The following is a 27,517-nucleotide window of genomic DNA, read 5'->3' on the forward strand; positions in this document are numbered from 1 at the left end:
CCCAGGGAGTCTGTTATGAGGCAATTTCTGATTCCGTAAGACTGGAGGGGGACTATCCATTGCTAAAAGCCCCCAGGAGATGCTGACAATGCTGGTCCCCACTTCACCCTGAAGGACCAAGGTCTCAGCCAGGGTTTCTCCTTTGTGACACTACTGACACCTGAGGTCAGATGATTCTCTGGGGGGCTGTCCTGTGCACTGCAGGACGTTCAGCAGCATCCCCAGTCTCCACCCCCTAGATACACGCCCCACTCCACCACCGCCCCCACCCCCAGTTATGACAACCAGACACTGCCAACATATCCCGGAGGGCTAAACTCGCCCTGGCTCTCGATGGTTTCATGCTGTCACCTAGGGAGTTTTAGAAATACTGATGCCTGGCCCCCGACCCCCCAATAGAGATTCTGACTTGATTTGGGTGCAGCCTGGTCCTTGGAAGTTTCTGAAGCTCTCTGGTTGAGTCTAACATGCAGACACGGCTAAGAGCCAATGATCAAATCCATCTTTCTCTACCAGTTGCCGAAGAGTCTCTTCCTAACCTGTGGGGCCCAGAGGCTAAGAAATGAAGGGACCGAGGAGGTAATTCAGTTCCCTTAAGGCTGTCTGTGCTGAGGGTCTCTCATCCAGGGAAGGTATCATCTTCTCAGTTCAAATGGAGAGTCAGAACACGCTCACACGTAGTACATTAACAGCAGGGCAAGGATCTGGATCGTCCCAAGTCAAGAAATGCAATTACCCACAGTGGACCCGGGCAGGGGGGCTCCTGGGCACCACCCCCACCCCCAGACAAGCCTCTAGGAGCAGCTCTGCTAAGCTGTCAAGCTTGATGGTCACCCCCTGCCAAACCACAGCCATTCAGACCACCTTCATGCCACTGCTCTGCAAGCTGGGCCTGAGAGGTGACCTGGCCAGGCCCCCCGAGGGTCCCGCGGGGGCCGCGCCCCACCTTCCGGTACACGGCCCCGATGACGGCCGTCTTGATGCGCATGCCGCTGACGAAGCAGATGTGGAAGTACTGGTGCAACACCAGGGTCTGCAGGCAGGCGCTGATGAACAGCAGCGCCGTGTAGAAGTAACCCTGCCATTCCGGGGCCTTCTTGTCGTTCACGAAGTTGATGAGCAACCTGTGCGGCAGCGAGGACAGAACCCGGCGTGAGAGACCGTGACAACACGTGTCCTCACAGGTCAAGCCCTCTGGTGTTGGCAAGTGACGCTCTCCCGAGCCAGCCGGGTGAGTCGGGCACTCGCGCTTCAGTTTCAAGGATGGGAAGCCCAACCCACACGGGGCTGCCCGTGCAGGGGTGAAGCCCCGGGCTCCTCACACTGACCGCTCTGCCTCATCAGGCAAAAGTGACCCAGCAGGGAGCACAGGGCGGAGGGAAGGAGGGAAAGAGAACAAATGAGTGGCCCTAGAGAGACAGAAGCAGAGATGGAGGGAGGGAGGGAGAGAGGGAGAGAGGGAAACCTCCTTTCCAGTTTCAGCTGCAGCTTTCACACAATTGACACTCCCTTGAAGGAAAGTTAACAGAGCTCAAAATAGCCTGGAGTGAAAACTCTCCTAGGGTCCTCCCCACCATTCTATGCAAAACAAAGAACTCTCACCCGAAGAAAACAATGGACAGTAAGGTTGATTACGCCCAGCTCCCAGCTGGTCCCAGCCTCACTAATCTGAACAACCTTGGAGAAGAACAGGCCCCTTAAGACAGTAGCTTTCCACATATATGCCTATATATACTTACTCTTTTCTTGGGTTAGTGCAGCGGCTCACTAACGTGACTGCTGCCCCTTCTCACCTCATTAAAGGTGAGCTGTTCTTGCAAAGTACCTGTCTCGTTCTTTTCCGGAACCTTGCCTTCTCTAACTCCCTTACCCTACATCCCTGCTGTTGACTTCCCAAGATAAGCCTCCGTCTTCTCCCTTCTGGCTTCAGGGGAGCCTGAAGGTTTCTGTTTCTTACAACCATCGTGGTTTAACAAGGCTTTAAGACGGCTTATTAAAGCAAAGATCAGGCAAAGCCAGTGAGGATGGGGAAACTTGGCTCTGAGCCCAGAGAACCCTGAGCGTGTGACCCCAGGGGAGGGTGAGGGGTGTCGCAAGTGGAAGGTCAAGGATGCAAAGGACTGCCCGGCTGGGGTGGGGTGGGGGGCTTACTTTAAGATCTCTGGGCCGGCAAACATCATCAGGTCATGCACAGCTTTGAACAAGAAGCTCATGAGAAAGTAGGGCCCGAAGGTCTTGTATAACACTTTGAACAGGGACGGGTCCCGCTCCTTCTGGGGACACTTGACAATCAGAGCCTCGGCCTCCTCGTTCACATCCACCTTGGAGCTTCCTTTGGGCTTGGCGGGGTCCTTGGAGGAGTACACGATCTTCACCGGCTGCCTGGAAGACAAGGAGTGAGGAGCGGCTGTGGGGTCTGCCAGGGCCTCAGCCCACCAGCCGGGAGAGGACCGGAGAAGCCCACCCCCACGGAGGCCTGGCCCCAGAAAACCAGTCACTGCGGAGAAGCAGCTGAGCGTGGCGGTTACGACCACAGACTCAGGACCCCAGCCAGCTGTGTGACTTCAGGCAAGTGTCTTAACCTCTCTAGCTCTTAGTTTCTTCATCTGTACAATGGGGGGAAAAGTAGGACTTGCCTCCCAGAGCTTTTGTGAAAACTAAATGACTTACTGTAGGTAAAGGGCTCAGAAAAGCGCCAGTCTCAAAGTGACCTACAGAATCAACGCAATCTCTATCAGAATCCGAGCGCTCTGTACAAATGCACAAGCTAACCCTAAAATTCATATGGAAGCTCCAGGGATTGAAAAGAGCCAAAAGAATCTTAAATAAGAAAAGCAGAGTTGGAGGATTTACATTTTCCAATTTCGAAACTTACTACCGGACAACCATAATCAAGACGCGCATGTTGCTGCTGTTTAGTCTCTAAGTTATGTCCGATTCTGTTGTGACCCCAAGGACTGTAGCCCACCAGGCTCCTCTAGCCATGAGATTTCCCAGGCAAGAATACTGGAATGGGTTGCCATTCCCTTTTCCAGGGGATCTTCCCAAGCCAGGGATCGAACCCACGTCTCCTGCATTGCAAGTGGATTCTTTACTGTCTGAGCCTCCAGGGAAACCCCCAAGACAGGCATGAGGAGGGGCATATACAGAGATCAATGCAACCCAATTCAAAATCCAGAAATAAATTCGACTGATTTTTGACAAAGTTGTGAAGACCATTCAATGGGAAAGGAATCGTTTTTTCAACAAATGGTATTGAAAAACTAGATAGCTACAGGCAAAAGAATGAAGCTGGACCCTTACTTCACACCGTATATAAAAATTAATTCAAAGTGGATGAAGGACTTAACATAGAACTAAAACTGTAAAACTCTTAGAAGGCAACAAGGGGCAAAATCTTTATGACCTTGGATTTAGCAATGGATACTTAAATACGACACCAAAAGGACAAGCAACAAGAGAAAAAATAAATTGAACTTTATCAAAACCAAAAACTTCTGTGCTTCAAAAGGTGTTACCAAGAAAGTGAAAAGACAACCCATGGAATAGGAGGAAATATTTGCCAATCAAAAATCTGATAAGGGACTTGAATTGATAAATAGAGCAAATAAAGAACTCTAACAACCCAGTAAGAAAAAAGACAACCCAATTTTAAAAGGTACAAAGAAGACATGTGAATGGCATAAGCACATGAAATATTGCTTAACTTCCTTACGTCATCAGGGAAAGGCAAACCGACACCAGGATGAAACACTGCTTCACACCCACTAGGATTGCTTTCATCAAAAAGTCAGATAACAAGGTTTCAGGGATGTTGAGAAATCGGAACTCTCATACACGCCCCTGTGAAGTCCCCTCCCACTCGGAATAGGATATTGGAGAAATGACTTCACAACTTTGTCAAAAAATGGAGAAAGAGTTGTCACCTGCAAGATTAGCTTGCAGAAAACATCGTGGCTTCTGTCCTGCCCTCTCGTGAATCACTCACTCTGGGCAAAGCCAACCACGAGGTCATGAGGACACTCAACCAGCCTTCTGGAGAAGACCCCATGGTGAGACTCTGCCAACAGCCAGCACAGTGACGCCCACCATGTGCAACGTGGAAGAAGATCTGTGCCCCCAGCCAAGCCTTCAGATGACTGCAGCCATGACAGACCCTGAACCAGAACCACCGAGCCAGACCCATCCCGGATCCCTGACCCAGAGACACAGTATGAGACAGTAAATGTTCATTCTTCCTTAAGCCTGCTACATTTTGGGGTCACCTGTTATGTAGCAATAGGTTGTTTCCCTCTCCCACAAAATGCAGTCAAAGCAACACCCTCAAATGGCCAAATGTGAGCTCCAGCCTTGAAATATGCACATAAGCTTCCTCTGCACACAGTCGTAAGGTTCACAATTTATAGAATTGGTCCATAGCAGGAGCTCACTGAACAGCACTTAATCACAGGGGACTGTTGCCTCTTCCATCCAAGCCACACCTAACAACCTAGATCAGCTGAAACGCCCTTCTGGAGACCACAGCCTCCTGATCTGCCTTGGTTCCCTCCCCTATCCCTACTCCAAACCATGGGCACTGGTCTGTACGTGCATGCATGCTAAGAAACTCAGTCGTGTCTGACTCTTTGTGACCCTCTGGACCGCAGCCCGCCAGGATCCACTGTCCATGGGGATTCTCCAGGCAAGAACACTGGAGTGGGTTGCCAACCCCTCCTCCAGTGGATCTTCCTGACCCAGGGATTGAACCTGCGTCTCTTACACCTTCTGCATTAGAAGGCAAGTTCTTTACCACTGGCACCAGCTGGGAAGTGGTAAGAGATCCAGGCACTAGTCTGGGCTCTGTCAAATCCAGATCCTTCCTTTCGATGCTCCCACCTCAGGAAAGAACCAGAAACATGGGACTCCTCCCTGATCCCCTTTCCTCCAAGCTCCCAGGTCCAATCAGGTGTGTGTCGTATATGTCCCACTCCTGGGATGTGTGTGCAGTCATCCATCCATGCTATCCATCACCACGGCCTCTGACCCACACAAGTGACCATGACTGGGGCCCCCTCCCTGCTCCCCCATTTCCTTCCACTCTTGTTCCCTGACAACCAAGGCCCTGCATGGCAGCCAATGGGATCCTCCTAAAGCGCTTCATTCCCCAACCTCGGCTCCACTCCTGGCCTCCCGCTGCGTCCAGACTCAAACGTAAATTCTGGGTGAAGCTGTAGGATTGCCTGTGGCTGCTGCGACCCGTGAATACAAATGAGTGGATTGAAACAACACGAACCTCACATCTCATAGCTGTAGAGGTCAGAAGTCTAAGCTGGCCTGCAGGCTCCAGGGGAGAAGCTGTTCTCACCTTTCCCAGCATCTAGAAGATGCCTACACACCTGGGCACGGAGTTCCTGCCTCCTCGTCCAGCCAGCAGCTCAACACTTTGCCTCTCTGACTTCCTGTCTCTTCCTTATAAGGACCTTCATGATGATTACATCAGGCCCACCCAAAAAAACCAGCATAGTCGCCTTTCTCAGAATCCTGAACTTAATCACATTTGCAAAGGGACTCTGCCAGTTCCCCAGGTGGCACAGCGGTAAGGAACCTGCCTGCCAATGCAGGAGACACCAGAGACGCAGGTTTGATCCCTGGCTTGGGAAGATCCCCTGGAGAAGGGAATGACAACCTGCTCCAGTATTCTTGCCTGAGAAATCCCATGGACAGAGGAGTCCTGTGGGCTACAGGAGTCACATGGAGTCACAAAGAGTTCAACATGACTGGGCACACCCTGAGCTGAGCTTTGCCATGTAACGTATACACAGGTTCTGGAGATCAGGATGCGGATTTTTTTTTTTTTTTTTTTTTTTTGGTGGGGGGACATTCTACCAACCACAGAGGATTATCACTACTCTTGTGTTGTCAGTGAAAGCTCTTTCCCCGCTCACTTCACTGACTTGCCCTGAAGCTGGGATCCTGGCGGGGATTTTTAGTGTGATTTCATTCTGCACACACATGCCCTCTTGGAAAGGAGGACAACAGGCAGGGCAGGGGGACAGGAAGTGGCTTCGTCCCCCACACCCCCCATTCATTCTCTGCACCACGTCCTAAGCTGGGCCCTGCCGCTGACACAGGGCTGTTTTTGGCGGGCCAGTACACGGGCAGCCAAAGGGCCTGGGGGAAGGTCTCAGATGGGCAGAGAGGAGGAAGGCTCAGGCCTGGGTGGAAGAACAGTGGGCGGGACCAGCTACAGCGAGTCAGGAGAGAAAAAAAAATCCAGTGAACAAGAGGCTTTCAAGGGAAGCAGGCGCTCTCGGAGGGAGGAAGAAAGCTGGGCATCTGGATGGTCTGGCCGGGAATGGAAGGAAAGTTGGAGAGGGAAGGTCTGAGTCAGGAGAAAACTGCCCAGGACAGGGGAACAGGAAGGGTGGGGAAGCTGGAAGCTGGAACTTGCCCATCGATCTCTCCTCCACAAAGGCCCTGCTTGGGGCTGAGCCATGGGGAAAGCCCCGCCATCAAGCAGCCCTGTGAGAGAAACTGATCACTCTGTGTGTGGAGGGGAGTATATCATGGAGGCTTCCTGGAGGAGGTGACATCAAAGCTGAGACCTGCAGGATGAGGGAGCGAGTCCACTCGGGGAGAGAAAGGGCACTCTAGGCAGGAGGAACCGGATCAGCATGGCCTGGAACTGAGGGATTTTGAAAAGAGGTGAGGCAGCCATTCCAAGAACTTCAAGGAACCAGAGCAGACTGGGCAGGGAGTGAACCAACCAGAGGCCCACGAGGAGCTCCCATGTGCTCCCACAAGCACAAGGCTGTGCTTGTCATTTGTTATAAAAAAATAAATAAGATCTCTAACGTTGTGGCCAAAGGCAAAAATCTCAAACTGAAAAAGGTCATAGCTCAGTCAATTTTATGGATGTACTCTGAGCATGGTCTTTGATCCGTAATATCCAGTGTAATACAGAGGGGCAGAGAAAGAACTTAACACCCTTAATGCACATTTTCATCCTCCTCAGAGCTGTAGGGATGATGGTTTTGGAAACCACAGATGGGCGTGGCAACCACCTCCCCACCCCAACTAAAGTACAGCTGGTAGGATTTTAACTGTGTCCCATACACATACAAACAACTCAAGATCATTCTCCCCCTTTCTGTTGTTGTTGCTGTTGGAGAGTACTTTTTGTTTCTCAAGAACAGGCCGTCAAGGGGGTTTCTCAGCCTCTGATGTGACAGTGCCTGGGCCAGAGACCAGGCTCCCTCTGACATGCAGCAGGAGTCCCCAGCCCTGGTACTGGTCGGCGGCCTGTTAGGAATGGGCTGCACAGCAGGAGGTGAGGGGCCGATGAGCAAGTGGAGGTTCACCCCTATTTACAGTTGCTCTCCCCCGCTTGTATTATTACCACATTATCACGACGTAACAATCACAGAAATAAAGTTAGGGCTTCCCGGATGGCTCAGTGGTAAAGACCCCACTTGCCAATGCAAGAGACACAGGAGAGGCAGCTTTGATCCTTGGGTCAGGAAGATCCCTTGGAGAAGGAAATGGCTACCCACTCCAGTAGTCTTGCCTGGAAAATCCCATGGACAGAGGAGCCTGGCGAGCTACAGTCTGTGGGGTCACAAAGAGTCAAACATGACTTACCAACCGAGCATGCACCCAATAAATGTAATGCTCCTGAATCATCATGAAACCATCCCCTACCTCCTGCTTCATGGGAAAACTGTCTTCCACGAAACTGGTCCCTGGTGCCAAAAAGGCTGGGAACCACTGACGTACTGGACCACACCAGAGGAAGACAATCCCACCAGGCACCCATGGAGGTGAAGAGCCTGCCCTGCTGTTGTTCAGCCGTCCAGCCATGTCTGACGCTTTGCGACCTCATGGACAGCAGCAGGCCAGACCTCTCTGTCCCTCACCATCTCCCGAAGTTTGCCCAAGTTCATGTTCATTGCAGAGTCTGCCTAAAATCACCCAAATCTATGGATTTGTTTGTTTTTGCCATGCTGTGCGGCTTGTGGGATCTTAGGTTCCTGACCAGGGATCAAACTCAAGTGCCCTGCAGAGGAAGCACAGAGTCTTAACAATTGGACCAACAGGGAAGCACCCCAAATCACCCAAATCTCGACTCTAACTCCATCTTCAGCATAAATTCACTGCTGTTATTGTTGCTCAGTCGTTAAGTTGTGTCTGACACTTTGTGACCCCATGGACTGCAGCATGTCAGTTGATCCTAAAGAAAATGAACTCTGAATATTCATTGGAAAGACTGATGCTGAAGCTCCAATACTTTGGCTACCTGATGCAAAGAGCCGGCTCATTGGAAAAGACCCTAATGCTGGGAAAGACTGAGATAAATCCATACACAGCAAGTATTTTTTTTTTGCAAGATGAAATACACCTCGATTTTTTAGAACTGCAGTCAGCATGCAAATTTAAGTTTTGTTCAGAACTTTGCCAAGTATGAATCGCCACTTTGCAAAACCCTGTGCGTGAGGGTGATGATGGTTCTGGTCTCCAGAACCACCAGACCCAGTTGGTCAGAACTTGCAGCTGCCGCAGAAAAGGTTCCACTTATGAGCACACAGCAATTCCTCGATCTCTGTTCTAGTGCCTGCCTGAGCGTTTACACAGACACACGTGGCGATTCATTACAAATCACTCACCTTGTAGCTTTAAAGCTTAGCAAGAACATTTTGTTGACTTTTAAACTAAGACACATGGTTGGGTTATTTTAATGGATTACCTTACATTTAAGGAGGTGTTATACTAATATCTATATTTAATATCTTTAATAATAATGTCTTTCTTATTAAAGGGGGCAATGGATCTGAAAGGTTGGGAACCACAGCTTAACACCTGTATTTTGGAGCCTTTTGTTTTTTGTTTGTTATTTGCTGTTTGCATTCCTTTATGAAATACAGACAATTAAGTTAACATGGTCACCCCTTCTTTAAACACTACTGCTTTCTTATGAGTATAACTGATATAAGATCAGGGCTTCCCTGGTGGTTCCGATGCAGACACCTCAAGTGCACAACCTTATGGACATATTTACACACCTGTCAGACCACCAGGGAAATCAAGACAATGAGCACGCCCATCACCTCCACAGGGCTCTCCTCTCTCTGGAACTTCTCCCTCCCATCTGACCACCTCCTCCTCCTTCAGGCCACCACTGATCTGATTTCTGTCACTACTGACTTGCTTTCATGTTTCTTGACTTGTACATAAAAGGAATCACCTAGTAGGTACCGCTGCCTGGCTTTGTTCACGCAGCTTAATTAGAGATTTTCATGTTGCTGAGTGTATCAATAGTTTATTCTGTTGTATTGCTCAGAAGTGCTCCCTTGCATGGCTACACCAAGATTTGCACACCTATTCACTTGTTAACTGGAGAAGAAAATGGCAACCCATTCCAGTATTCTTGCCTGGAGAATTCCATGGACAGAGGAAGCTGGCGGGGTGCAGGCCGTGAGGCTGCAAAGAGTCAGACACGACTGACAAACTATCACTTACTCACTTGTTAACAGCTGTCTGGGTTCCTCCCAGCTCTGACCACCACACACAAAGCTGCTATGAACATCTCTGCCCGAGTTCATGAACATACATCTTCGGTTCTCTCAGGTATATACCTAGGAGTAGAATGGCTGGCTGGTATCGTAACTGTTTAACTCCCGTGGCTGATACATGTCGATGTAAGGCAGAAACCACAATACTGTAAAGTAATTAGCTTCCAATTAAAATAAATTAATAAATTAAAAAGATACTTTTTGATGTGGACCATTTTTAAACTCTTTATTGAATTTGTTACAATATTGCTTCTGTTTCATGTTTTGGTGTTTTGGCCACAAGGGATGTGGGATTCCCAGCTCCTGGACCAGGGATCAAACCTGGACCCCACCCCTGCATTGGAAGGTGAAGTCTTAACCACTGGACCACCAGGGAAGTCCCTAAGTTTTTTTTTTTTTTTTTTAAAAACTGCCCAAGTCTTTTTCAGAGCTGCCAAATCATTTTATAGTCGTTCCAACAGGAACCATAGTCCAGAGTGGCCTTAATCTATGGGAGGCCGTTAAGTTGAGAAATTTCCACTCTTTTTTTGTTATACTCAAAATCATCTGATGAAACCCAATGAACAACTGGATTTTAAAACCCAAAAGTCAGGGGAGTGGGGGAAGCAGCTAGGACCTGCCCTGAGAGGAGGCGCTCAGGGGTGAGGAGAGGAGGCGGAGGCCTGAGCCCAAGATGCCAAGGCGGCCCTCCAGCCCAGGCCTTGGTCCCCTGCTCCCCAGGAGCCCCAGGGAGCCCAGGAGACTCTCCCCACCTACACCCACACCCCAGGGGTCACAGGTGCTGGCATGGTTCACACCTCCAGGAGTAGAGCCAGGGACCCATCTCCCTCGATTCTCGTCCCACGATCCACCATCCCCAGAGCACCCCAACTGATTGTTACAAAACAGAACGCCTGGGGGCTTCCCTGGTGGTCCAGTGGCTAAGACCCCACACTTCCCATGCAAGGGCCCCAGCCTCGATCCCTGATCAGTCAACTAGATCCCACAACGTGCGGCAACTAAGAGTTTGCGTGCCACAATTTAAGATCTCACATGCCACAAGGAAGACCCGGAGGATGTGCCACTGCCCTGCAAAAAGCCCACCTGTCCTCTCACCACATCTGGGATCAAACCCTAGCCCAGTTCCATAGCCTATGAACCCTGCAAATACTTCTCTTGCTTTTTCTCCTCCCATTCTCCCCACCTCTCACTGCACTTCAGCCACACAAGCCCTGTGCTGCTCCGTCAGCACGCCACCTCACCTCTACCTCAGGACCTTGGCACTAGCTATTCCTGCGAATGGAAAGCCCTTTCCCACGTTTGCAAAGCTCCCTCCCTCCTTCGACACCAAATCTCCACTCAGAGGGGCCACCCCTGACCACCCAACCCGTATTGGCTCCCGATCACTCTGGCCCTCATGGCCCCTCCTTGTTAATCTCATCATCTCATTTCACGCTCTCTCCAGCTTCTCATAAGGTGTGTTTGACTCCTTAAGCCCTGGATCCCACATGGAATCTAAGTTCCACCAGACAAGGATCCTGTCTCTCCCGTTCCACTCTCTTAACCTCCAGGGCCAAAACCACGCTCAGCACATCAGCAGTCAGCAACTCTATCTGCTGAACGAAACAACCAAGGGCCAGGCCGGTGATGGAGCTTCACGTTGCAAGGCCGGTCCTCCTCCTAGCAAGTCTCCTTGCTGACCTCTCCCACAGCTGCAGCAACCGGCTCACGGGCGGAGCCCCAGAGGACAGCCGGGGGGGAACCCCCTGCCACCCCGGGTGGGAAAAAGCCTAAGGAGACACCTTCTCATCAGGGAGGAGGCTGCAGGCCAGGCCAAAGGGAACTGGAAACCCCAACTATGCCCAAGAACCTCCATCTGGGTCACAGACACGGTGCCCAGCCAGAGCCACATGTGCACAGAGCACCTCCTCACCACGAAGGCCACAGAGGCTCAGCTCAACCCACCTCCCAGGAAACAACGTCTCCTCTGTTCATGGCCACTGCAGACAGTCACAAGGTCCTCTGCTGATGTCCTAGTGGCCAGCAGCATCAGTGTCCCACATTCCCCACCCACGGCCTGATGCAGATTGAAGACCTGGAGCTTGGGCGTTCCTGCAAAAGGTAAGGAATTGGGAGAGCCGGGGTTCCTCTCCTGGGAGGCCAGCTGCTCTGTGGGGCTGTGCACCAGGCTTGGGGCTTCCCAGGGGGCACAAGTGGTAAACAATGCAGGAGACGCCAGAGACAAGGGGTTTGATCCCTGGGTAGGGAAGATCCCTTGGAGGAGGGCACGGCAACCTACCCCAGTATTCTTGCCTAGAGAATCTTATGGACAAAGGAGCCGAGCAGGCTACAATCCACAGGGCTGCAAAGAATCGGACACAAATGAAGCGACTTAGCACACGTGCACGCAACCAGGCTGGGCCTCGGCAGCCAGCGCTCCAAGGCGGGCACCATGCCATAATGACCACAGGAGGTGGCCATCCTGACACCACCCCCTGCCATCAGAGTCCCTTGCGAGTTCTCGTCTGGCTTCTCTGGACGCGGGATGCATCTTAAGTCAATGTCACATCCTGGTTTAACTGGCAGCTGTTTTCCTTTTTCCTTGGCGCATCACACAGGTGATGACATCATAATGATGCACAGCACAGGTGATAACGTCTTATGTTTGAAGAAATAAGACACAATACGTGCTGCAGAGGCCCTCGCCTGACTCCCAAAATAACCAGATGACAGAGCTTGGGGTTGGCATACAGCTTGCAAGGGGGGAGGGTGTGAAATCCAAGACAGAGAGTGAACAGTGATGTAAACCACGTACTCAGTGTGGTCTTATAGGCCGTCACCGACGTGCCCCTCTGGTGGGGGTACCCTGACAGCGGGCAGGGGAGGAGTGTGTGCAACTCTGCAGCTTCTGCTCAGACCTGCTGCGAACCTAAAAGCGCTCCAAAAAATAAAACTCTGTTAAAAAAAAAAATCCAGTACAGCCCAAATCACTCTCAATTGGGGCTTCTTAAGCTGAACACCTCAAGAAGCAGTTGATTTGGCGTGTTAAACCGAACCATTTAAAACAGTAAGAACGCTCAGGATGCCAGCTGCTCAGAGAGAAGGGGAGGAAACGAAACAACTCCGGGAGGACGGGGTCGCTGAGGGTCGCGGCAAACAGAATCCACTCACTTGACGTCTTTCTCTTTTCTTTTCTATCCAAATTGCCTGAGCTACATGTTGGACTCCACTCCATTCGCAGGTGAGCAAACCGTGGTTCTGGGAAGGGAAGCAGCCCGCCCAGGGCTATGACACTTGAGGGGTGGCACTGAGACCATCCCGGGCCACAGTGGAGGGACGGGGCTACCAGGCCAACCTAGTGAGCGTCCGGCTTGCCCGTGGCCAGATGCCTGGCACTTACTTTCTGGACTTGGCACATTCCTTCTTCCAGTTCTTTACCAAGACGGGCACAACTTGTTCTGACGTGTCCTCCTTATTCAGGGACCAGAGGTCGGTGCTCTCCAGGGGCTGGCGGTAGCCCTGGACCATCATCCTGTGGCCAAAACACAAGAGGGGAGGCGATGAGAGTCAGCAGGAGATGACACGATGGCCCTCCCTGCTACCGCGGCCCACACAACCGCAGGCAGCCGTGATCAGGGAAATCTCAGTATGAATGGACATGTGGGCACATGGCATCATTACTGCTAATTCCGTTAGATCCCCCAGGAAAAACGGCCTCATTTTTAGACAAACATACAGAGTATTTAGGAGGAAAGTAGCAGGATGTTTCTAATTTACTTTCCAAAAAAAATTTTAAGGCTAATATCGCAGAGCATTACCCATCATTATATTTGGTGATGAGTTTAAGGTTTATTAGCCTAGTTTTTCTGCTTTGAACACTTTCATTATAAAAGGGGAAACTTAGTATTTTAACTTGTTATTTTGAAAGATTTCAAATTCACAGAAAAACCATAGGAACTGTACAAAGAATTCCTGTTGACCCTTCACCAAGCTCACAACTGTTAACATTTCACATGTGCTGCTATCTGTCTCTGTCTCTAGATACACATGTGTGCGAACACATACAAGGCAGATGTCGGAGATACTAACAGGTGCGGTTTTAGGCCACCATGATAAAGTGAATATCACAGTAAATCGAGTCACAAGAATTTTTTTGGTTTCCCACACTACAGTTATATTTACGCTAGTATTATGTCTAAAAAGTAACATACAGAGCTTAAAAATTCTGTATTGCTAAATAATGCCAAGTTAAGCATCATCTGAGCCTTCAGCAAATCCAGTAAGAATAGCAAGGATCACAGATGACCATAATAAATATAATAATAATGAAAACGTTTGAAAGATTGTGAGAATTACCAAAATGTGACACAGAGACACAAAGTGAGCGAAAGCTGATGGGGAAAGGGTGCCAACAGGCTCATTTGACACAAGGTGGCTACCAAGCTTCAATTTGGAAAAACCACGGTAGCTGGGAAGCGTAATGAAGTATGCCTCTATCTTTTTTCTGAACCATTTCAGAGGAGGCTGCAGACCCTCCACACCTTCACCCCTAAATATCAGTGTGTATCCCCCTAAGAGAAAGGACACGCTCTGATATCACCAGAGGACAGTGACCAAAATCAGAAACATGAGCTTGGCTGGCGTGACCTGCAGGCCATGTCCAAACGCCATCAACTGTCCCAGAGCTCTTCTTTAAGAGCAATTGAAAAACAGTTAAGAAAAACACTAAATTAAGAGTGTAAAAAGTTCATAAAGACAAGGTAAAAATGCTTGGGGGAGAAGGAGGGATTTAAATAACCCCCAGTAAGATGATGACAATGTGAAGAAAACAACATGCAGACGAAAGGAGGCCGAGCAGGCAGTGTGCTGAGCTGCAGGTGGCGGCGCCTCTGCTGCTACTGGTCCAAACACACTTCTCTCACCCCCTTTTCCTATGTTATTTATTTCAGGGGGTGGCGGGGGCAGCGCGAACATTATTTATCTCGGGGGGGAAGGGGAATAATGATAATAATTACACCCAGTGCAAAACAAAAACAACCAAATCTGAAGTTGAGCCAGGAGTGTGCAGTTTCTTGCCCAGGCCGAGCTATTTATACATGTATCACATGACTGTGGGCTCAGGGTCGGTGTCTCTGAGACCCATGCCCAGGGCACACACATTCAGAACACATCCCTGTCGGAAAGCGCAAGGGAGGGAGAGCTGCACACTGGTGGCCCAGCACCCGCCCAAGGTTTTGGGGCCAGGACTTACCCTGTGATCCACCAGAAGGTGATCCTGGAAAGGAAGGAGGCACTGGATTCCGGGCAAGGATTCTATGGAAAGAGAGCACAGGGTGGGGAACCCAGAGGAAATGATAGGTTAAACTTCTCGTCTATGCCAGCTCCAGGCAGGGAGCAGCCAGCTCCCTGGTCCTCCCAGTGGGCCAATGGTTCATTCATTTATTAGTCCATTTATTTATTCCACCAGTATTTATTGAGCATCTACAAAGTGGCAGGCACAGACAAAGTACTAGCATTATCTCGTATCCTCACAGAACCTGGTATGACCTCTATTCCTCTTTCTTTCATTCATTCACTCACTCATTCTACAAGTATCTTCTGAGCACCTACTATACACAAATCTGAACTAACAGACATAACCCTAATCCAGGCCAACTGCTAACACCCTCTGCTAGCTAGTAACAGTTCTGTTTTACATGTTTTATGAAAATGATCTCTTTTAATCTTTCCCGACCCAGGAAACGAACCTGGGTCTCCCGCATTGCAGGCAGACGCTTTACCGTCTGAGCCACCAGGGAAGCCCCATAATCACACTAGGAACTAGATAAAGGCATCGTCTCCATTCTGTAGTTAAGGACACCGAGGGGCAGAGATGAAAAGCCTTGCCCAGGGTGCCAGAGCTGGAAGCGGTGGAGACAGAACATGAGTCCCAAATAGTCAGGGTCTGGAGAGAGAAACATTAATCAATCACGTGAACAAATTCAAAACCACAACTGTGACAAGGATTACATCCCAGAGGCAGGTCAGTATGACCAGTGAGATCACTGGGACCTCATTGGGCTGATCCAGTTGATGGAGGTCAGGGAAGGCATTCAAGCTGGGGTCTGCAAAGTGAGGAGAGGATGACTAAGTGAAGGGGGAGATGTGAGGTGGTCCCAGCAGAGCAACTGATGTGTACAGAGGCCCCGAGGCAGAGGGGAGCATAGTGGGCTCCAGCAAACAAGAGGGGGCCTGAGCAGTCTACACTGGAAGCTGTGGTCAGTCTACACTGGAAGCCACATAAGGGATTTTGGTCTCCATCCCAAGGGCAACAGGAAGTCATCAACAGATTCTAAGCAAGCTTTCAAAGAACCTCTTTCCCAGAGCCACAAAGATGCTCCAGTTCAGGGCCACACAGGCAAGGCCCTCAGACAGAGCCTTTGGGATTGCACATGAGGGCTGATACATTCAAGTCTAAATCTGGGGACACGAGCATTGGCAAAGGTGGGGTCACCAGACTAACGACGAGATCACTAGCCAAGGACGTTGCTCTCCGCCCCAGAATTGTTCAGAGATAAGATGCTGGAGAGGGACTTCCCTGGAGGTCCAGTGGTTAAGACTTTGCCTTTCAATGTGGGGGTGTGGGTTCCATCCCTCTCGGGGAACAAAAATGCCACATGCTTAGTGGCCCAAAATATCAAAACATAAAACAGAAATGATATTGTAACAAATTCAATAAAGATATTTTTAAAATCCTAAAAAAAAAAAAAAAAAAACTAGAGAGACTGAAGAGGAAACACATTCTACCCAAGCGGTTGTCCACCCTGGCTGGGGGCACTCAGACAATGCACTATATCTGCCCCGCTCCCCAGAGACTCCTGGTTTAGCTGGTTTGGGGTGGGTCCAGATACTTGAATTCTTGTTTTTGTTTTCAGCTCCCAGTCTCCTTGGCCAAGTAGCTGGGCAGGAAATGTACAAGATAAGCCCAGAATATCTTGTCACACCCAACAAGACAAGGGTAGGTAAAAAACCTCAGATGCAACCAGAAGTGGCTCTCACGAGCCCAGAAAGGGACCATTTGAGCTGCAATACAGACAGTAAGGCAAAAGGATTGAGACGCATCACATTTTAAATATACAAGCCCACCTTGATACTGGAAGAGAAGGAAAACCTCTTGGTGTCAGTGATGAAAACATACTAGAGAACCAAGTCACTGTTTTGAAAACAGAAGGAAAGAAACAAGCATTTGTCTATGACAACACAGGGTAACGAAAGAGATGAGGGGACATGTCTTTGTGTAAAATGGTTCAGCTATCAGGTGGAGAAGGAACAATACCACGTAAGAGGCTGCACCACTCTGCACCACAGTGCATTTCTGGAATACTTGGTGATATTAAGGAATTAGTAAGTTGTTAGGCCATATAATGGTACCATTGTTGTATTACTTAAAATCCTTATCTCTCAGATATTATTGTGGAAAGCTGGAGAAGGGTATACAAGAACAACACCATTTTTGTAACTTTTTGTGGGTCAAATTATTTCAAAATAAAATGTTTAAAAAATTTTAAATTCCTTATCTGTTGCAGATACCTAATGAAATGTTTACATGTGATGCAGGGTAAATAGTCCATGGCAGGTAAAAATTTTAAATAAATAAATTAAATAGTCCATGGCACTCATTATACCATGCTGTCCACTGTTGCACACAGCTGAAAGTTTCTATCATGAAAATCTTCCCCAATGAGTCAAATATGAAGCCTGAGCTGAGAACCACCGGGCTTCACTAGTACTATCTGTCCCAGAATCACCTGGGGAGCGTCATAAACACAGGTGCCCTGACCAACTATATCACCCTCTCTGGGGGTGGGAGCCTGGCATCAGGGTACCTTTCATCAGATGCAGCTGGCCCACAGACCTACATTCCGAACCAACCAAAAGCTAGATGGCCCTGAGTTTGAATCCCCCAACCCTGCACTTTCTACCTACATGGCCCTGGGCAAGTCCTTTCACCCCAGAGTCTCAGTTTTCACACCTGGGAAATGGGAGTCAGGTGAGTCACACTGCTCAGCCTCCCCCAGGAGACTCCCAGGAAGAATGAGGTCCTTGGGACAGCATGGAAGCTGCAATTTTTCCAACCCAAGCCCGCAGCATTATTCCCGGAGGAGGTGGTGGTATTTGCTTTGTAGGCTGTTTTTTTCTCCCCCGGAAGTGGGCAGGTTATCAAGGAGTCACAAATGCACTTCAGCTATCGCCTAGTTCCTGCCCCTGAAGAAAGCTGGCAGAGAGAGGAGGAGATGCTTGGGACAATGACTCAGTTATTTCTTAGACAAATACTGAGGGCGGGCCTGCTTATATGCCAGGAGATGGCTAAACATCATTACATCCAAGACCAGACAGTGAGGTCCTCGCCCTATATCACCTCCAGGACAGTAAGCAACACACACACACACACACACACACACACACACACACACAGAGAAGTCGCTCAGTCATGTCTGACTCTTTGCGACCCCATGGATTGTAGCCCACCAGACTCCTAGGTCCATGGGATTTTCCAGGCATGAATACTGGAGTGGGTTGCCGTTTCCTTCTCCAGGAGATCTTCCTGACCCAGGGATCGAACCCAGGTCTCCCTCATTGTAGGCAGATGCTTTACCGTCTGAGCTACCAGGGATGCAAATAAATATATAAAGATAAATGGTCAAAGCTATGAGGAGAACAACAACAAAACAAGGAGCCTGGTGGGGAGGGGGAGGGCGGGTTCCAGGGTAGGAGGCACCCAGAGGTGAAGCAACACAGAGCAAGGTGATTGGAAGGCGGTTTGAATCCCAGCCCTGCCACTTACTGGCTGAGGGGCCTGGGCCATGTTACTTGGTGATGGTGAGAGTAAAGGAGATAAAGCCTGTGAAGTACTCAGGACAGTTCCTGGCGCAGAGTAAAAGCTCAAGCGATGACATTAGCAGTATTAACATTAATTCTAATGGTAACCCCAGTAACAAGTCCACCGTTTCCTGCAGACCCTGACATACCAAGCAGATGTTTCATGTCAAGACTGGCAAACTCAGGCCCACAGTCCAGCCGCTTACAAAATAGTTTTATTTGGACATGGTGATGCCCATTCATTTCCGTACTGTTCATATCTGCTTCTGAGCTACAGCTGAACTAAGTACTTGCAACAGAGACTGTGTAGTCTACAACTATCTACCATCTACCTCTTTACAGAAAAAGTTGGCTAACCCCTGCTTACATCAGACATCATGACATTAAAGATGGTGATTCTTAAAGAGAGGAACTGGAGCTCAAATGCAGCTTCTTTTGGTCTTGGCATCAACACAGGGTCAGCCCTGCACAAAGATGCCCAGCCAAGGGGGCAGGTGGGGGCTGAAGTTCAGCCGGTGCCTGGACCTGGGGGGCAGGGGGCGGTGAGGGAGGGGGGACTGCATTAGCGGGAAGGATGCAGGGCCTTTCTCAAATTCACCTACCCAGGGGGGCCAGACACCTTTTTCTAATTAAAAAAAATTTTTTTTTCTTTTTGGCTGCACCACACGGCATGTAGCATCTTAGTTTCTCAACCAGAGCTGGAACCCATGCTCTCTGCAGTGGGAGCACAGAGTCGTAAGTATTGAACTGCCAGGGGGGTCCCCAGGTGCCTTTCTCCAACCTGCATAGAGACCCCAGTGCAAACTGTCAGGGTGTCAGACTTCTATGCCCAGGGGCCTCACAAATCCTGCCATTCCTTTGCGATCAGGCAAGCCTGGATGTGGATCAGGAATGAAACAGCCTAGGATGGAATGTTGCATCTCTAAGCCTTCCCTCTAAGCTCCTGCCTCCTTTCCCCCAAGTCCTTAGGAGGAAAGCTGTAGGATCTTATTTGGCGAGCTACTTTTTCTGCCCTCATCCTAAAGAAGCGATGCCCTCTCTTCTTGCTCTTTTTAGTTCTAGGGCCTGGTTGGAACTAACTGGGCTTGAGTGAGTCTGGGCAAAGCCTCTTTCCACTGCATGGATAAGTCCGACTTGTAAGCTGTTGTTACCATTCAGTCGCTAAGTCGAGTCTGACTCTTTGCATCCCCATGAACTGCAGCACACCAGGTTTCCTGGTCCTTCACTCTCTCTCTGAGTTTGCTCAGATTCATGTTTATTGAATCGATGATGCCATCCAACCATCTCATCCTTTGTCACCCCCTTCTCCTCTTGCCCTCAATCTTTCCCAGTATCAGGGTCTTTTCCAGTGAGTCGGTTCTTCACAGCAGGTGGCCCAAGTACTGGAGCTTCAGCTTCAGCATCAGTCCTTCCCATGAATATTCAGGACTGATTTCCTTTAGGATTGACTGGTTTGATCTCCCTGCTGTTCAAGGGACTCTCAATAGTCTTCTCCAGCACCACATTTAAAAGGCATTAATTCTTTAGCACTCAGGCCTCTTTATGGTCCAACTACCACATCCATACATGACTACTGGAAAAACCACAGTTTTGACTATACAGATCTTATTGCAATATTCAGGCTCAAATTGAAGAAAGTACAGAAATCTACTAGGCCATTCAGATATCACCTAAATCAAATTCCTTATGAGTATCCAGTGGAGCTGACAAATAGATTCAAGGGACTAGATCTGGTACACAGAGCGCATGAAACGTAGGTTGGTAATACTGTACAGGAGGTGGTGACCAAAAGCATCCCCAAGAAAAAGAAACACAAGAAGGCAAAGTGGTTGTCTGAGGAGCCCTTACAAATAGCCGAGAAAAGAAGAGAAGTGAAAGGCAAAGGAGAAAGGGGAAGATATACCCAGCTGAATGCAGAGTTTCAGAGAACAGCAAGGAGACTTGTAAGTAGCCAGTGAATCACTAAGTGGAGTTCTTCCCTGATGTCTTTTGTTAACATGGGTTTCACTTTTTCCAAGGATAATCCCTTATTGCCACAATGTTGATTTAAACAATGACAAAAAAAAAAATGTGTATTAATTTAAAATTAAACCCAGCCCAGACTGTTCTGGCCTGTCCCAATTTGGGGGGTGAGGAGGGTATTAAAATAAATGTTTAAGAAAAAAAAAAAAAAAGAATGAACCAACCTAGACTTATAATGCCGAGAAGGTAATGGCACCCCACACCAGTACTTTTGCCTGGAAAATCCCATGGATGGAGGAGCCTGGTAGGCTGCAGTCCATGGGGTCGCTAAGAGTCAGACACGACTGAGCGACTTCACTTTCACTTTTTACTTTCATTCATTGGAGAAGGAAATGGCAACCCACTCCAGTGTTCTTGCCTGGAGAATCCCAGAGACGGGGGAGCCTGGTGGGCTGCCGTCTACGGGGTCACACAGAGTCGGACACGACTGAAGTGACTTAGCAGCAGCAGCAGCAGACTTATAACGATAGTTTTGTAAACATATAGTAAGTGAATCACTATGACGTGTATCTAGAACTGACAGTGTTGTGGGTCAATTATACTTCCGGTTTAAAAAAGGACATGTAGACATAGGACTCCAGTTGGTTCTGCCGTTGAAAAATATTTACAATTGCTATAATGCTGGAAACACTAGTTAGTGATATAATTTAACATATGATAAAATTGGGAGGAGAGGATGAGGAAGGAGAGGTGGAAGTATTCAGTCTTGGTCTCAACATTTATAAATTTAGTGTTAGTCACTCAGTCGTGTTCGATTCTTTGCAACCCCATAGACTGTAGCCCGCCAAGCTCCTCTGTCCATGGGGATTCTCCAGGCAAGAATACTGGAGTGGGTTGCCATTTCCTCCTCCAGGGGATCTTCCCAACCCAGGGATTGAACCTGGGTCTCCTGCATTGCAAGCAGATTCTTTACCATCTGAGCCACCAGGAAAGCTGCTTTTGGGGGGAATCCCCTGGAGGTCCAATGGTTAGGACTCTGTGATTTCACTGAGGGCCTGGGTTCAATCTCTGGTTGGGGGACTAAGATCCTGTAAGCCACGCAAGGATCCTGGTTGGTGTAGATCAGCCCCAAAAAAAACCTGCTTTTTTCTTTTCCTTTTCTTCTGTCTGTATTAGACAACAGATGGTAATTAAACCTACTATAGTAATCATTTCACAATATATGTATATGAAACCATCAATGTTGCACACCTTAAGCTAAATCACGGATGTATGTCAAATATTCCTCAATAAAACTGGGGGGCGGGGAGGGGAGAAGGCTGCATAAGTGGAGATGAATTCAACCCCTTTATACCCAACTGTGCCCAGATGGAGTCCTACCTGAGACCACCGGGAGTGACGACGGCCCAGGGGCAGAGATTACTGCTCACTCTGACTAGTACAAATTCTACCCTGGGAGAGTCAACCCCGCCTTCCCCCCAGCCCAGATGCAGGTGAGGCTGGGTCAGCAACAGGAGCATTTCAGTTTCTAAGCTGCAGCATCTGGGAGTGTCCCCAAGTTCCTCTCCCCAGCCCTGCTCCCTCCCCCTGGATCCAGACATAGACTTTCAGATCACACTGGGCGGACAACGGGTCCCATCACCAGACAAGAAATTACGTAATCTGGGAGCCGGTTTCTGGAAGTCCCTATCTGACACGAGAGGCCTTATGTGATAACATAATCAGAGGTCTGAAGTAATCAAGAACTGATCGTTAAAGAAGAAGAAAAAAAAAGGAGGGCTGCTGGCCAAGGATCCGAGCAGCACTTCATTCAGCTGAAACCAAGCAGAGCTTTCTGCTCTAATGCACAAAGTGGAGAAGGCAAGGATGTTGGCTTGGGGCTTATGGGCCTCTGAGACTAAAATAGAGGAACTGCTGTCCCAGGAGGAAGGAGGCTTATTAATGACCGATCCCCCGTTCAGTGAAAACGAGATTAACTCAGGTGAAGGTGGATGAAGAGGAATAAGCTGTTCATACAGAGGGAGCTGTTCTTTGGCATCTTTACCTGGCACGGGAGGTTTAAACTAATTTGGCACAACAGCCCCAGGTGCTGGTTCTGGGAACTTGTCCCCCATGACCTCGCACAGGCCGCTCGGAAGACCCTGTGTGGGGCCCTTAGCCCTCAGCTCTTTCCATCAGAAATTCTCTGGGTGCCCCCGCCTTTCTGGTTTTGATTCTGCTTTTTAGTTCAGTTTTCTGCAGAGGACTCCAACTCGGCATGCCTAAATGCCCAGCCGTAAGAGATGCGTGAGCAGCAGTGTGGCTCAGACCAGAGGTTCTCAAACCCCGCCTCATCACCAGCATCTGCGGGCCTGGGGGGTTGTTAGAAACAGAAAGGCTTGGGCTCCACCCAGACCGACTGACTCAGAAGCTCTGCGGGGCAGGGGGGACCCAGCAATGATCTGAGTTGTAACAAGCCCTCCAGGTGATGCTGATGCCTGCTCAGGTATGAAGGGCTCACCCCCCGATCCAGCCCTATGAACTTAGGTGACACTACACCACCCTGAACTCAGCGTTCCCATCTGTAAAATGGGGGGAGACTCATAGTTCTACCTCAACGCTGGGTTGCTGTGAGGATTAAATAAATTAATTTTATTAACACAAGGCTGCTATTATTGATTAGAACCACCCAAACGTCTGACAGTAAGAAATCTGGTGATACAGTGTGTGACACTGGTGTTCTTTGTTTGTTCTGCTGCTTCTCAGCTATGCAAATCTCCTCCAGGCTCAGGACCACAGTTTCTTCTACCATAGCACACACACCACGTGTGCTTTTCCCATGAACTTGTCCGTTTTCTTTCCTCGGCTTTTGAACAGGGTCACTCTTCGGGACAGCATTCCTCTCAACCTGCCTGGGCTCCGGTAATGGTGCCACCAGCCTCCTGCACCCTCCTTTCAGCCAGAGGGATCATCCGAAAGAAGAGGGATCTTCCAACCTGAGTGTGTCACCCACCTCCAGCTGAGAAACTTTCCCTCAGATTATAATTCCAAGTCCATATGGTGACACTCAATTCTACCCTTGATCTTTCATGCTCAGCTCCCTGGCTCCCCTAACTTAGCCAAGCAGAAGGCCATGCAGTTCCCAAACACCCACAGATTCCATCACACCGCTGGGCCTGTGGACATGCTGTTTCCACCAGCAGGAGAACCTTCCCATCCATCTTCCAGCCTTCTACCCTACTGGCCCGAGGCATCCCCTCATCTGGATGCCAGCTCTGGGGCCCCGGGCTGACTTCAGGACCACTGGCTCCTTGCTCCTCCATAGCCCCCAGCACTTCCCTGCCTGGGAACCCTCTATCCATCCCACAGCACTGGCTTATTGGCCCTCTGCCTCCTCCTCCATCTCTTCTTTGGGGTGGTCAAGGTCTGTTCATTTCTAGGTACTCAGAGCCCAGCAGAGCCCCTGGCACAATGAAGTACTAAACGGTGGAGAAAGGAATTAGAAATGGAGTTTCCCATGTTCTCATTAACAGTCTATGCCCAGCAGTGGCCTCTGGGCTGCAAGGGGTAGGGCTGGCATGAAGGAACAGGAGGGGACTTCCTGGGGCTCCAGGGATATTCTGTCTCGACAGGAATTTGAGTTATCATTTGTCAGAACTCATCAAATGGGTAACTTAAGATTCAGGAATGTCACTATGTAATTTTACTTGAAGGAAGAAGAAAAAAAAAAAAAAACCCAAAATAGAACCATAAAGAGATATTGAGTTCTGGCTAATGATTCGCATGGTTAGGTGTGCGGATGAAGGATACTGGTGTTATTTCAAGGTCAGTTTTAAATACCAAAAATCTTAGCCGGCTGGCTGGCTAGACAGATACGTGATAAAAACAAGTTTAGCAAAATGTTAACTTGTAGGCAATCTAGCTGGCAGGTAGATGGCAAGTACTCACTGTATCTTCCAACTTTTCTGCAGGTTTGAAATGCTCCGTGTAAAATATTCCATATTTATGAAACAGGAATAAAAATACCTCTTCCACCAAATGAGCTGAGTAATTTTTAAGAATGTGCTAACCTGGTGCTTTTCCACCATGAACCAGCCAGGGATGTTGTGAAAACGAGACCCTGACTCAGCGGGACTCGGCAGGCCTGAGACTCTGCATTTCAAATGTGCATCTGTGGGGGTGCTGATGCTGCCGGTCCGAGGACCCCCACTGTGAGAAGTGGCAGTCGGGGGGGGGGGCGGGGGGGGGAGGCGGTCCACTACCTGCCACATTTGCTCCTGATGCCCCCAACTGCCGATGGCAACCCTGACCCCACGCCCTAAGTGGTAGCCTCGGGGCCAGAAGATCAAAAGATCTGACCCTGGGGACAGGCAGGAGCCCCAGAAAGCCCCCGAGGCCTGGGCCCTAGGCCTGCATGCGGAGGGGAGCGGCCCCGCCAGGAAGCAGGGCCAGGACACGGCTCTGAGTCACACATCGGGCACGGGGCCAGCTGGGGAGGACGGCGCTCGGTGACTCAGCAGGGGGAGTGGGCCGGCACCGCCAGCCCCACCTGACCCTGGGCTTGGCTGACCACTCTCGCTGAGGACAGGCGACATGTGACGGCTGCTCGGAGAACGGGACAGGGACTGGGGCTGGACCGGCCCCACTTTCCGGCTCCACTGTGATGCCAGCCCAGAGAGTGACAAGGGGACAGCAGAGGTGTCACCTGACATGTCCTCCTCCCAGGTCACAGGCCTCGGCTCTGGGGTGGGAGTGGGTCGGGGTGGCGGGTGGTGGGGGGCAGCTGGCATCAAACTGAGCCTCAACCCGTTTTCAAGGATGGTACACTAAGGAGGAGTGACTCACTCCAAGTCAAATCCAAAAGTCACATAACTTGATCCCCAGTCTTCATCTCAGTCATGGTCGGCTGATCTGCCAACAGGATAATAAGCTTCCCTGGGGGCGAGAGGTAGAGAGTATTTTTCAAAGACAGCCAGGCATCACCTGCCATCTCACATGCTGGTCCTACAATGAGACCTGGCCACTCCAGGTCTAGAGTTCACTCTCTCAGAATACACACTCTTACAGACCAGCTGCCAGGCTGCAAGGAAGCCCAGGCAGCTGGGAGGAGATCACGTGGGGCCTTCAGCCAGGAGCCAGCACTAACCACATGACCTGTGAGCCTGGAAGCCTTCCAGCTGCTATCCAAGGGCCACTGCAGAAGAGACCCTCAGTGAGAACCACACGGCTGAGCCCAGCCAATGCCCAGGCCTGTGGAACATCCTAACGAAAGACTGTCGCCGTCCTGTGCCACTAAATTCAGGGTGGGTGTGTTAGGCAGTAACAAATAAGCCCAGCAGGGCACTGACCACATCTTTTCACACACTGCTGTGTCCCCAGAACCAAGCACCATATACAACCAATACCTAAGAATTATCTACTGAAGGGATAAAGGGACACAAGTGAAATTAAAGCCCAGGGTCTGCCTGCCTCCAAAACAAGTCTCTCCTCCTGTTACCACAATGCCATCAGACTGAGGCTCTAAGTCCCCAGGGTGGCAGGGCAGGCCCCACGCCCAGGAACTGCAGGAAGTTCAATGGGAGGAGGAAGTCAGCTCTGTGAGTCACCCCAGAGCGCACACACCCAGGAGAGAAGGGAAAGGAATTTTATCTGGATCCCAGAGGGGACCAGAAATCAGTAATTCCCCATAAAGCATCAGCAACAGTCCACAGCGAGCCTGAAGAATCGGAAGATCCGCACGTGGGCCTGTCTGCCTCCCACGGGCTCAGTTTAACCCCAGAGCACCCCAGGGTCTGCAGCCCCTCAGGGGGCTATGACTTGTTCCTTATGATCCCCAGCTCCACAGAAGAGCCTGATATCTACCCTCACCCGTGCACATCAACATCGATCAACAGCAGACATGAGAGCCAGAGACATCTGAGCCTCTCCTCTGTGCCAGGGAAGGGCCGGATCCCCTGGTGCCCACGCATGGCTGCTGCCCTTGTGAACTTTATACGTACACAACACACACACACAAACCCACAAAAACACACAAATGCGCACATTCACACACATCCACATGCATACATGTACATGTACACACCTCACGCATACACACCTATGTGCATAAACACACATATGAACACACACACACCCACACACACTTTGCTAATTTCTCCAATCCAGCTCCTCCTAGAGCAGGGAGATGGCAGAACAGGGCCTCTCCTAGGATGTGACATGCTCCCTAGTTTCTAAAGCTCACACTGGAGCATCACTGCCTCCTCTGAGCTGATGCTCCCACCCAGGTCCTTTCATCGCCCACAAAAGCAGCCACAGCCTTTTGCTGAGGTCCAGGCCAAACCCCACAGAACCACATCCAAAAACTGCTCCTACTGCAATTTCACCCATTAGCAGCTGACTAACCATGAACAATGCATCAGATGATTGCTCCAAAAGCTACCCATCCCTCTTGGAACAAAATCCAAACAGTTCACCAGGCCCAGAAGTGACTGTCCCACCTCTTGGAGGCCATCCCCAGCCTCCTCCTGCCTCTTGCAGCTCCAGCTGCTCCGGCCTTTCCTGCTGTGATGGCAACATTCATGGCAGCCCTGCCCCAGGGCCTCTGCACCTCAAACCTATCCCCTTGGATACCTGCCTGGCTGGCTCCCTCGCTCCTTCAGGTCTCTGCTCCAGTGAGGGGGATCGGGTAAGGTGGGCTTCCCTGATTGCTTTTATCAAAACCACACACAACCCCCAACCATCATCTCCCCCTCCTTTCTTTGCGTTTTTCTTCACAGCTTTAACCACCACCTAACTGGTAGGATATATATACTTGGGTCCTGGGCTACTGTTTGTGCCCCTGCCCATGAAAACATGAGCTCCAAGTGGCAAGAATTCTGCTTTATTCACTGCTACAGCCCTGTGCCCAGGTCAGAGCCTGGCACTCAGCCTGGATGGAAGAAGGGAGTGCGGGGGAGGAGGAAGGGAAATGGCATGGAGGGAAGCGGGGAGGAAGAAAGGAGGAGGACCAGGGTGATGAACAGCCACGTTCCTCCCACCAACAGAAGAGCGGCCACCCTAATGGCATTAACGCTGCCACAACACTTTTCTAGAAAACCTGGACAGTTAAGAACGCCTGTGGAATTTCCTGATATTTAAATGTTCATTCGTACTGTCTAAAACCACTATGCCCACCAAATGGGCTGGAAGAC

At 49.9% G+C, this 27,517-nt stretch overlaps 1 protein-coding gene across 4 annotated transcripts in view; it reads right to left on the bottom strand.

Annotated features, from left to right (window-relative positions):
* The window catches only part of ABCC1 (ATP binding cassette subfamily C member 1), a 152,075-nt gene that overhangs the window by 68,842 nt on the left and 55,716 nt on the right, over positions 1 to 27,517 (bottom strand). For all 4 annotated transcript variants that reach the window (XM_027528199.1, XM_027528197.1, XM_027528198.1 and 1 more), the window contains exons 6-9: positions 14,779 to 14,840; positions 12,928 to 13,059; positions 2,152 to 2,382; positions 947 to 1,124 (exon numbers count right to left, since the gene is read on the bottom strand). In XM_027528199.1, coding sequence (XP_027384000.1) covers positions 947 to 1,124; positions 2,152 to 2,382; positions 12,928 to 13,059; positions 14,779 to 14,840 — 603 coding nt within the window. The remainder of the gene's footprint in view (positions 1 to 946; positions 1,125 to 2,151; positions 2,383 to 12,927; positions 13,060 to 14,778; positions 14,841 to 27,517) is intronic.

The sequence above is a fragment of the Bos indicus x Bos taurus genome, chromosome 25 (assembly GCF_003369695.1).
Source record: "Bos indicus x Bos taurus breed Angus x Brahman F1 hybrid chromosome 25, Bos_hybrid_MaternalHap_v2.0, whole genome shotgun sequence".
In the NCBI taxonomy this organism is placed as follows: domain Eukaryota; kingdom Metazoa; phylum Chordata; class Mammalia; order Artiodactyla; family Bovidae; genus Bos; species Bos indicus x Bos taurus.